Source organism: Haliotis cracherodii, unplaced genomic scaffold (assembly GCF_022045235.1).
Source record: "Haliotis cracherodii isolate W230 unplaced genomic scaffold, xgHalCrac1.p SCAF_10, whole genome shotgun sequence".
Classification (NCBI taxonomy): domain Eukaryota; kingdom Metazoa; phylum Mollusca; class Gastropoda; order Lepetellida; family Haliotidae; genus Haliotis; species Haliotis cracherodii.
Genome location: NW_027266265.1, coordinates 47,901,776 through 47,913,739, shown reverse-complemented (window position 1 = coordinate 47,913,739; position 11,964 = coordinate 47,901,776). Strand labels below are relative to the sequence as shown.

General features: G+C 39.1%; 2 protein-coding genes across 2 annotated transcripts; both read left to right on the top strand.

The window, feature by feature from the left end:
* The first annotated feature begins 9,019 nt into the window (after positions 1-9,019).
* On the top strand, positions 9,020-9,745 carry LOC139453863 (involucrin-like). The gene has a single exon (XM_071235315.1). It carries the CDS (start codon positions 9,020-9,022, stop codon positions 9,743-9,745), a length of 726 nt encoding a protein of 241 aa, XP_071091416.1.
* A 650-nt stretch (positions 9,746-10,395) lies between these two features.
* On the top strand, positions 10,396-10,851 carry LOC139453862 (involucrin-like). Its single transcript, XM_071235314.1, has one exon. The coding sequence runs from the start codon at positions 10,396-10,398 to the stop codon at positions 10,849-10,851; it is 456 nt and encodes a 151-aa protein (XP_071091415.1).
* The last annotated feature ends 1,113 nt before the right edge of the window (positions 10,852-11,964 follow it).

The following is an 11,964-nucleotide window of genomic DNA, read 5'->3' as shown; positions in this document are numbered from 1 at the left end:
ATCTGAACCCCCCTCCACTTATAACAGCCGAGCGAATTTACACGGGCTATTTTGTGTTAAACTTTGACGAAAACTCTATTAGCAGGCTTAGTGTAATCACCACAGGAAATGTACTGCAATATACGTTTTGTTGAGAGTAAACTTTCAGTCATGCGTGCGATATTAATTAAACTCTTCCCCCATCACAGACTCTATGCGTTCTTGATGTAGCTCGTAGTACGAGAGCTTGGTTGAGATAAATCTCTAGAGCAAATTGCCAGAAAATAAAGTACAATCAAATTGCAGAAGGAAGTCAATGGTGATCAGGTTCCCCCTCAAATGAGACGTAGCGACGAGAAAACATTAGTCAGGCTCGCGAAAGCCAAGTCAGGAAATGATAAAACATTAATTAGCATCGGTACTAGTGAAATTGACATCTCCCCTGCACCTGCTCGGCCCGGGCGCGCTTTCATTTATCAAGGGACTGGCAAATGCTTGTTTCTCTCTTAGCATAATATTGCTTACTACTTTTCCAGCTACTAATTGTCAGTAATCAGCACCAATGATTTCGTCTCGGAGTTATACGGTCCGTCGAAAGCGCTCGTGAGTTGGTTAAATGATACTGGTTGTTTTTAAACCGGACTGTACAAACATCACGAGCAAGTTGATATGTCAAAAACGCGGACTTTAAATAGGCGAGGCACTTTATTTTTGTGAAGGCAATGGATTTGAAATAAGCAATTGTAAACAAATGAGATACGATTGGAGGTAAATGTATAAATCTGATTCTCTTTATCCCCAACATCATCAACCAGATGTTAACCCTATCTTTCAACAAAGTCGGTTTTTACTTTCCAATTATTTATACTCGTTTTTATTAACGTAAAACTACACAAAGGGGTTAGCCAGGTGAAACTGAAAAAAATGGAAAATATCGAATGTCAATTGTCATTAAATGAAAGCTTTTAAAGTATTACTCTTACATTCGAGTTGGATGTCTAAAGTACATTTGAGATTCAAATTTAACGAAATTAAATATCTGATTAATTTCACAAATACATGTGAATTATATTCCTTACAATGTTTACACTATGAATCATTGTATATCAATCACGTGTTTGAGTTCTGTATGTAGGTCATAATTGTTGTCATATACTATAGCACGGAAATTCAATTCTGGCGATTAACATCACAATGAAAATGCTAACACTAAAATTACATATTTACATGAATAAACTACCATCGGAATCATGAACAAAGATGTCTGACAAGATAACATGAATACTGAATACTGATGGCAACAGCGAAGCACGCTTGATTATTTTGCTATTTGGACAGTGCCATTGGATGCGTGGATGCGTTATCATGCGTTATTGTGTTAGTTGTATTAAAAGTATCATTTGACAATAAATATTAAAATATTAAAAATCATGTATGTATCGACTTTGGTCATCTTGGAGATATTTTTTTCGCCCACTCGATCATATCGCTGTAACAGTTGGGGTGACCGTGCAACAACTGACTTTCACTATCGCTGTAACAGTTGCGTTGACCGTGCAAGAACTGACTTTCACTATCGCTGTAACAGTTGGGATGACCGTTCAACAACTGACTATTACTATCGCTGTAAGAGTTGCGTTGACCGTGCAAGACCTGATTCACTACTATCGCTGTAACAGTTGCGTTGACCGTGCAAGAACTGACTATTACTATCTCTGTAACAGTTGCGTTGACCGTGCAAGAACTGACTATTACTATCGCTGTAAGAGTTGCGTTGACCGTGCAAGAACTGACTATTACTATCGCAGTAAGAGTTGCGTTCGTGCAAGAACTGACTATTACTCTCGCCGTAAGAGTTGCGTGGACCGTGCAAGAACTGACTCATTACTATCGCTGGACCCGTGAAGATCCGGGGTAGAATAGGTCTTCCGCAACCCATACTTGCCGTAAAAGGCGACTAACGGGATCGGGTGGTCAGGCTCGCTGACTTGATGGATGCATGTCATCGATCCCAAATGAGTGGATCGAGGCTCACGATATTAATCACTGGATTGTCTGGTCCAGACTCGATTAATTACAGACCGCAGTCAAATAGCTGGAATATTGCTGAGTGCGGTGTTAAACAACCAACCATTCTGGTGGTAAGTACAACAGGGGACAGAAATGGGGACTCGGCCAAATTCACCGTAAATAAGAAAATGGTGTGCAGTTTGTTTTAGAGAATCTACATGTTTAAAAATCGTATGTGCCTTTTTTCTAAACAATTTGTTTTTTTTTTACAGCACGTTTTGCTCCATTTGTTAGTACAGGAACGGCAATACAGTTAAAGAGATATAATACACATTCTACATGAATTTGGAAATTATTCGATTCTGATTGGCCAATGAGAGGTTGTCAAATCACAATAAAACCCCTCTGATTGAAACAGCCAATTTGACGTCCGCTAGTATTCATAGAAAACTCCGTCTTTAGTTATTCCTGTTAGGCACATTTAAATAATTATATCTACAATTACAGGTTACAAAATGCAAAGTTGCCGTTACTACAATATTCAAAGGATGTGTGGCAATACATTCCGTGCAGAAAACACAATAGAAATCAACAAAGAGAATGTATTTTAAGTTTTGGGAACAACAGAGAGCTTGGAATATTCTATATACGACTGTGACGTCATATCTTTTGCGTCACAATGAGAGAAATGACGTCATAACGGTGACGTACGGTGTAGAACAAGGCTTGCTTAGTTTTCTTTACGGGTATCTAATATGCTGGGCATATGCTTTCAACGCCTGCAATCAGTTCGAGTGAAGTGTTATGTAAACAAACTGTTTGAGCATATAGAGCGCAACATTTTGTTTTAAGGCTGTTGTCGGTGATTCCGTAATTCAGATCGAGAACCCAATTATAACATCGGACTCAACCCATGCCACTTCACTCAATCTATTTGCTAACACCAAAGAGTTCGCGTTTTATTGAGTCATGGTAGATGGAGATAAACATGCTCACGCTGCGCGTTCGGTTCTAATTCAATTTAGCGCGGTTAAATCTGCAGGCAACCTAGCTCTACATTGAAAACACAGTATGTTTATCAAGTAATTATAAAGGTAACCTTTGGTATAAACTTTGTCTAAGACATAAAACATGGCGTTTGTAGGGTCATCACTTATTTTCAGTTATCAATTCATATAATTTTTACCGCTATTTTGCCTTTTACGTACAATGGAATCTGTTTCGGCGGATAATCGAGACTGGTTATTCCCTGGCATTGACGGTTTTATATAATGTTTTTTTCCACACTTTTCCACTCTTCGTGGAAGTAAAGTTATTGTTGTATTATTAAATTCAACCAATTACTATGTATAACTATTTACATGTTCCAAGATTTTAAAATAGTTCCATAATCTTTCTTAGCTCCGCCGAAGATTTGGTTTTATATGTATTGATATGTCATTGCTTATAATAGTTGTTTAATAAGTTATGTTTTAGTCGCAGTTCATTTGCGTCAGTTCATGAAAATAATTGTCCCATCGGCATAAAGTGATGACAAATTGAACTGGGTGGAAGAACAAGACTACCTACACCTTTGGAAGAACATCTCTGTGATCACTGCTCCGTCCTTGAAGATGAAGAACACTATCCGATGTCTTGTTATAAATATTCAGATGTAAGGCACGCCCTGTTTAATTCTCTTTCCTTAAAAAATAATTATTTGGAAAGCCTTAACATCACAGAAATATTTAGTCTATTTTTTTCAAATAATGAACAAGGCAGCATAGAAATAATCCGCTGTCATGTTCGTTGGTTGGTTTGTTGTTTAACGCCGCACTCAGCAATATTCCAGCTATATGACGGCGGTCTGTAAATAATCGAGTCTGGACCAGACAATCCAGTGATTAATATCATGAGCATCGATCCACGCAATTTGGATCGATGACATGCATCAACCAAGTCAGCGAGCCTGACCACTCGATCCCGTTAGTCACCTTTTACGACAAGCATAGTCGCCTTTTACGGCAAGCATGGGTTGCTGAAGACCTATTCTACCCCGGAATCTTCACGGGTCGCGCTGTCATGTATACAACTTCAAATAAATCTGAAGTCCTTATTATAGACAATCCTAGGTCATAACTTGATATTTTGTATTGGTACTTTGTATTCTTTTCCTGACTTACTATATATCTGTTTATATAGTTACATAGAACGTTTGCGCAATAAAATCTAGTATCTTAAATAAATCTTCAGACACACTTGACAGTATTCTTGTTATTGAACATTAAAGTCGAATAAGACGGATTCTAAAACTTCTACAATAGTGATCAGACAAAATATGGAACATACGATTTTTCCACTGAACTATTATGAGAACCATGGCAAATAGGAGAAATGTGGAAAATAATTTACGTGACCATAGAGCTCGTTACATTATGGTGTATTGTTAGAATTATGTGCTTCTCGGTTTATGACAACGGGGGTACTGTGTTTATTTGGGCTTCAAAACAACTTCTTTATTACTCTACTCGAATCTGAAAACACATCAGTCTTTAATCTAATCGCTTCAATTCGAGTTCCATTCCGTTGACAAAATGTTGGCTTAAAGGATATTACTAGACGTCATTGCGGATAATGGCTTCGTGCTTGAGTTTTATAATTTATCAATTCTTTATACAATGTCGCGTGGCCTAAAATCGCTGTCTATTAGCCATAGGAGATGATATTGAAATCAGAAACACATAAACAAAAGGTCACTTTGGACAGATATGGCACATGTGACAGAGATTGATTCGTTAAAGACCAAATTTGAGTGAAATTCGACATCCCCCGTTATGCATGTCCGATAACACACGTGATCAATTTCAAAACGAGGCTGTAACTGACCGCAGCATTTTTAGCCGCGCGTCCAAATTGCCGGTGATAATTGTCAAAACGTGTAATTGATTTGTGCACGTTGATTTACCAACACGTTTTATGGTCAAATTTCGATCTGGAGAACACTAGCGACGGTCATTTCCTCGATCGAAATGAATAATCTCGTAAAGGCGTGAAATCTCGCCATTTAACGGGTCATATGTGTCGAACGATAGTTCAAAGGGGACGACGAAGCCTTTCCGAGTGTCGTTTTGAGCCAGTTTGACCCCCGACCTGTGTCGCGTGTCGAGTGCTGATCTCGCGAGATGACACGTGCTCGTGATTTCAACACGACGAAGTCCCGTTATCTGACCAGTGGTGAAGGAAAATGGCCCCGACCACATCTGACACGACCCCTGATTGGGTCAATCATTTGAGGTAGCGTCCAAGAAGATGTTGTCATTGAAAGGGATTTAAATTAAAGGATGGAGATTAATAATAACAACTTGAGAATTAAACGGGGTTAAATAGCGGGCTAAGTGATTTGTCTGACACTAAAGAGAGCACTACTAATTTTGTTTTGTTGCAATCATTGAATTGACCAAAATATATAACACTCCACGGCTGAGGAGCTCTGTTGACCTGTCGTTGACATCCCATTACACGTCCTGTTCATATAAATGAACAAATATGGTTTTACGCCGCGTGTAGTAATATTCGCACCATGTCATGGTAGGAGACACTAAGTAGTACAAATATGCGGCATCGAACCCGGGTCTTTAGCGTGACGGGCGAACACGTTACCCACATGGCTACCAAACCACCGACAGTACATTTAAACGCAAGTTTAAGAAGAGGTGATCTTTATTTCCGAATGATACACCGTTCTGGTGAAATCAATTCTCCAATCAAACCAACCTAAGACACTGCTCTATGACTGATTCAGTACATACAGAAATCCTTATTAAATCAACTAACGTGAATAAAAACGGACAAGAGTTCACCGAATAACTTTCAATTATCCACATAGTATACAACAAAGCATGGTTGTTGTAAAAGGCGACTAAAGTGGTCGTTGGTCAGGTTCGCTGACTTGATTGATGTATTTCATCGTATCCCAATTGCGAAAATCGATGTTCATGATGTCAATCACTGGATTGTCTTGTCTTGATACGCTTATTTACATACCGCCGTCAATTAACTGGACTATTACTGAATGGGACATTAAACAACAAACAAACAAATCCAAATCATCGAGCCTACTGAAATGTGATTAGGATGATTACAATGTCCGACCTGGAAGTGCTTCCAGTAACCCAACGTCATGCATCGTTGCTCATGTTATCCACAACTTGTTAATTACAAGCACGATAGACAGTTGTAAAACAGCTGACTGTGGCGTTAATAAACGTTTAGTCCCTCACACATTAACATTGAAACATCTTTAGAATTTACATATGATTGGAACACTCACATGCGTGATCAAACTGGTTAAGAATTGTGTATTTTAATCCAATTCTCACAACGCGTCACATTATTTTTCAAACACACACGTGTTTTTTGGGTGTTTGTTTGTTTTATATTATTATTATTTTGTTCGGGGGGGGGGGGGGGGGGGGGGTGTCTAAGCGATATTACGTGATATGCTGTCCAATGCACTCTGGCACTTACGCCTAATTACCTTGATTATCTTGACTCATTACAATCCTTGTGACGGCAGACTCTCAGTCAATATTCTACTTACATATTTGTAGTGAGTAAGTTGGGTTTAACGTCGCTTTTAACAGTATTCCAGTTATATCACGACGTGTCAGCTTAATATGGGAGGAAAGCCCGAAGTGATGCAGGTTTCAGACGTTTACAACTTCGGCGAAACCCACGAGCACGAAAATGGTGCTGACAAACCTAGAAACATGATAGGGGCGAACCGGGATTCGAACCCACAATCATAGGTTTCTGGCGTGCCAGAAACGCAACTCTGCACAGCGCTTTAGACGACTGGGCCACCCGTGCCTCCGACATTTTTTTAGATTTACAATAAAACGTAACATTCCATCTTAAAGCACAAATGTCAATCGAAATTGTGTGAAATAAATATTACGCAGAAAATCAAAGGCGTTGCCTGTGTGACATGATTTAGAAACAGGGGAACGCTTGCCCGCGACAGATGGCGGGATACAGTGATACACACAAACATGCTTGTTTCAACCTATTGCCACAAATAGTTGTTGTCATAAAACATGATTAAATGATGCTCAATGGTTAACAACTTTTAAAATCATGGCGAATTTCACATATCATCACGTGATCGAAATGTTGTATTTGCTTCACTTTTCCTCACAAGAGAAGGGCAGGATGTGCAGTCTATATTTCGGATGTATGCTGTAGTCTTTGACAACTGATATCAAATTAACCGAAACCTATGAAATACACACACACACACACACACACACACACACACACACCACACCACACACACACACACACACACACACACACACACACACTAACACACACACACACACACACTAACACCCACACCCACCCACCCCCCACCCCCACACACACACATATACACACACACACACACATATATATGATATCCATTATTTCACACCTATCGCCTAGCCTGTAAGCTAATATGGATAATGGCTTGCCCGAGATTTAAAGTATCTTTTGTATTTAGTACCATGTAAATCAATTTTAAGTAAAAGAAAAACAATATCAGTGATGAAAACGGTTTTTACACGAGAACTAATTTAGCTTGTTTAGCTTAAAGTAGCAATATTAAAAAGGACATCTCAGTTTCACTGTCGGTAAGAATAAAAAACCTGCCCATGCTAAATTCGCCTTCCGCTACGCGACGTAAACTTGTACAGCATGTTCAAAAATCGTGAATGGAAATATACTACCGAAGACGCCGTGACGATCAATGCAAATGTATATTTCATAGGTTTCGGTAGATTTGATATTAGTTGTCAAAGACAACAGCATATATCCCACATAAGTGTGTTATACTAAAATGTGTAACGAGATATGTGAGTCTTTTATATCATTGAATAAAACATATCTGAAATAAGCTATATAATAGATAAATCACGGACCAATCTACGTCTATCTAAATACAACGACATATTTGTCTTGAGAGATGTATCTATCATTTCATCAATTCGATTCCATTCAAAAATATATATACAGTGAACCCTGCTAATCTGGACAGGACGGTCCCCGTCTAATCGCCCGACAAACCGGAATAATGAGTGACGGATATGATATAATAAGTGTTGTATTTATGTAAGACTCAGATCAATGGTAGCGCTGGAACTTTGGCAGATTGTCTCATTCGTATTTATATGTGCCTAACAGTAACCGTCAGGATAGTGGGGTTTCCAGACTAAAGAGGTTCCGGACTAAAGGGTTTCACCTTCTTCTGGGCTGTAACACAACTGGGAATGTGACTTCCTCTCTCCTAGACAAACATGTACTTGTAGTTCACGCAATAACGTTATGTGTAATGTTACAAATAGGAAGGGGTGAGGATGGTATACTGGCGGGGGGAATGAGTGTTTTAGACCTGAGGTTGGAATGAAAATGAGATGATTCAGGTTAAAAAGGTTACAATGGAATACTAGAGCTGAGAAAGTATGACAATGAAATACTAGAGCTGAGAAAGTATGACAATGGAATACTAGAGCTGAGAAAGTATAACAATGGAATACTAGAGCTGAGAAAGTATAACAATGGGATGCTAGAGCTGAGAAAGTATGACAATGGAATACTAGAGCTGAGAAAGTATGACAATGGAATACTAGAGCTGAGAAAGAATGACAATGGAATACTAGAGCTGAGAAAGTATGACAATGGAATACTAGAGCTGAGAATGAATGACAATGGAATACTAGAGCTGAGAAAGTATGACAATGGAATACTAGAGCTGAGAAAGTATAACAATGGAATACTAGAGCTGAGAAAGTATAACAATGGAATACTAGAGCTGAGAAAGTATGACAATGGAATACTAGAGCTGAGAAAGTATGACAATGGAATACTAGAGCTGAGAAAGTATAACAATGGAATACTAGAGCTGAGAAAGTATGACAATGGAATACTAGAGCTGAGAAAGAATGACAATTGAATACTAGAGCTGAGAAAGAATGACAATGGAATACTAGAGCTGAGAAAGAATGACAATGGGATGCTAGAGCTGAGAAAGTATGACAATGGAATACTAGAGCTGAGAAAGTATGACAATGGAATACTAGAGCTGAGAAAGAATGACAATGGGATGCTGGAACTGAGAAAGGATGACAACGGGATGCTAGAACTGAGAAAGGGTGACAATGGAATGCTAGGACTGAGAAAGGGTGACAATGGGATGCTAGAACTGAGAAAGGATGAAAATGGGATGCTAGAGCTGAGAAAGTATGACAATGGAATACTAGAGCTGAGAAAGAATGACAATGGGATGCTAGAGCTGAGAAAGTATGACAATGGAATACTAGAGCTGGGAAAGAATGACAATGGAATACTAGAGCTGAGAAAGTATGAAAATGGAATACTAGAGCTGAGAAAGAATGACAATGGGATGCTAGAGCTGAGAAAGTATGACAATGGAATACTAGAGCTGAGAAAGTATGACAATGGAATACTAGAGCTGAGAAAGAATGATAATGGGATGCTGGAACTGAGAAAGGATGACAACGGGATGCTAGAACTGAGAAAGGCTGACATTGGAATACTAGGACTGAGAAAGGGTGACAATGGGATGCTAGAACTGAGAAAGGATGAAAATGGGATGCTAGAGCTGAGAAAGTATGACAATGGAATACTAGAGCTGAGAAAGTATGACAATGGAATACTAGAGCTGAGAAAGAATGACAATAGGATGCTAGAACTGAGAAAGGATGACAATGGATGCTAGAACTGAGAAAGGGTGACAATGGGATTCTAGAACTGTGAAAGTATGAAAATGGGATGCTTGAGCTGAGAAAGGATTACAATTGGATGCTAGAACTGAGAAAGGATGACAATGGATGCTAGAACTGAGAAAGAATGACAGTGGGATGCTAGAACTGAGAAAGTATGAATATTGGTTGCTAGAACTGAGAAAGGATGACAATGGGATGCTAGAACTGAGAAAGGATAACAATGGAATGCTAAAACTGAGAAAGAAAGACAGTGGGATTCTAGAACTTAGAAAGTATGAAAATGGAATGCTTGAGCTGAGAAAGGATGACAATGGGATGCTAGAACTGAGAAAGGATGACAGTGGATGCTAGAACTGAGAAAGGGTGACAATGGGATGCTAGAACTGAGAAAGGGTGACAATGGGATGCTAGAACTGAGAAAGTATGAAAATGGGATGCTTGAGCTGAGAAAGGATTACAATTGGATGCTAGAACTGAGAAAGTATGACAATGGAATACTAGAGCTGAGAAAGGATTACAATTGGATGCTAGAACTGATAAAGAATTACAGTGGGATTCTAGAACTTAGAAAGTATGAAAATGGGATGCTTGAGCTGAGAAAGTATGAAAATGGGATTCTTGAGGTGAGAAAGGATGACAATGGATGCTAGAACTGAGAAAGGATGACAATGGGATGCTAGAGCTGAGAAAGGATGACAATGGGAGGCTAGAGCTGAGAAATGATGACAAGGGGATGCTAGAGCTGAGAAAGAATGACAAGGGGGTGATAGAACTGAGAAAGGATGACAATGGGAGGCTAGAGCTGAGAAATGATGACAATGGGAGGCTAGAACTGAGAACGGATGACAATGGGAGGCTAGAGTTGAAAAAGGATGACAATGGGAGGCTACAGCTGAGAAATGATGACAAGGGGATGCTAGAGCTGAGAAAGAATGACAAGGGGGTGATAGAACTGAGAAAGGATGACAATGCGATGCAGGAACTGAGAAAGGATGACAATGGGATGCTAGAGCAGAGAAAGGATAACAATGGGATGCAGAAGATGAGAGATTACAATGTTAGAGCTGTGAAGGGGGTGAAAAGGGATGCTGGAGCTTAGAAAGGGATGAGAATAAGATGAGTGTTTGATAAGACATGTGCTCTCGGGTCTATAAGACAAACTACATCTGTGTGCCTGGGATATTACCATCACTGCAACAGATGGGGGACTGAGAATGGCGCTTGCATTATCGCGCGTGCAGACAAGGGGGTGGTTGTCAGACAAGCAGGGGCTTGTCAAGGAAACATTTTGAATACAAAATCGCATGTGATTGAAAAGAACACACGCATAAACAATACAACATCAGTGCTTTTGTCGTTCTCAACAGCTTTCATAAACATACACGAATTACTATGCACCAAAAACCAGCTTCTATTTATCTTCGATTTTTATTTACAATTTCTTCCACAGGTTATATATTTTACGCTTCGCCTCTTTTCTGATAATGTTCTAAAATCGTATTACTACGAGATAAGATATGTTGGGCCTAGGGGGATGTTTGATACAGACATTTACTTTTGATTTCGTCTCCATCATGTTTTTAACGTTGAGTACACAGACAAAGCTAGTTGCCCTTGTCTCACGTTGTTTCACGAGTGAAATTTGATAGAAAGATTCCAGACAATATTATTTTTTTCTTAAATTCACAGCAGGCATATGAATTTGCTGTATATTAATACTCATAACAATCGTCAAAATGCACATGTATCATGATAAAAGTTAATAAAAATTATGTTTTTTTCCAAATGTTGTCTCTGTTTAATAATAATAAAGATATATTTTCTTTATGGAGGAATGTACGCGTCACGCGTATATAACATTTAACCTTATATTTTACTTCTAGGTGGTACAATAAGCGTGCCACACATTTCTTTGGGTGGTATATAAATGCCAGAATGTTCCTCCGGTGCAGCGCCAGCGCCTGACAGAGTTGCGCCCCCTTGACCATTAGCTCTCGTCAGCTCCATTTTGCAGCGAGAACAGTCGGGTTCCTACCCCTCGGCGAGACTGATCATTATTGCGATATCTGATATGGTATTTGTAGGCAATGGTTCACTGATGTAGCAAAGTTAATACAAAATTACCATTTCCAATAATTGACAATATTAAGCAAATATTTTTAATCATATACGGGTAAAATGCAAATACGCCTCAATCTCTGGCAAATTTAAC

Coding starts and splice junctions, on each gene's coding strand:
- LOC139453863 (XM_071235315.1), top strand. CDS start 9,020: ATGCTAGAGCTGAGAAAGTATGACAATGGAATACTAGAGCTGAGAAAG.
- LOC139453862 (XM_071235314.1), top strand. CDS start 10,396: ATGCTAGAACTGAGAAAGGATGACAATGGGATGCTAGAGCTGAGAAAG.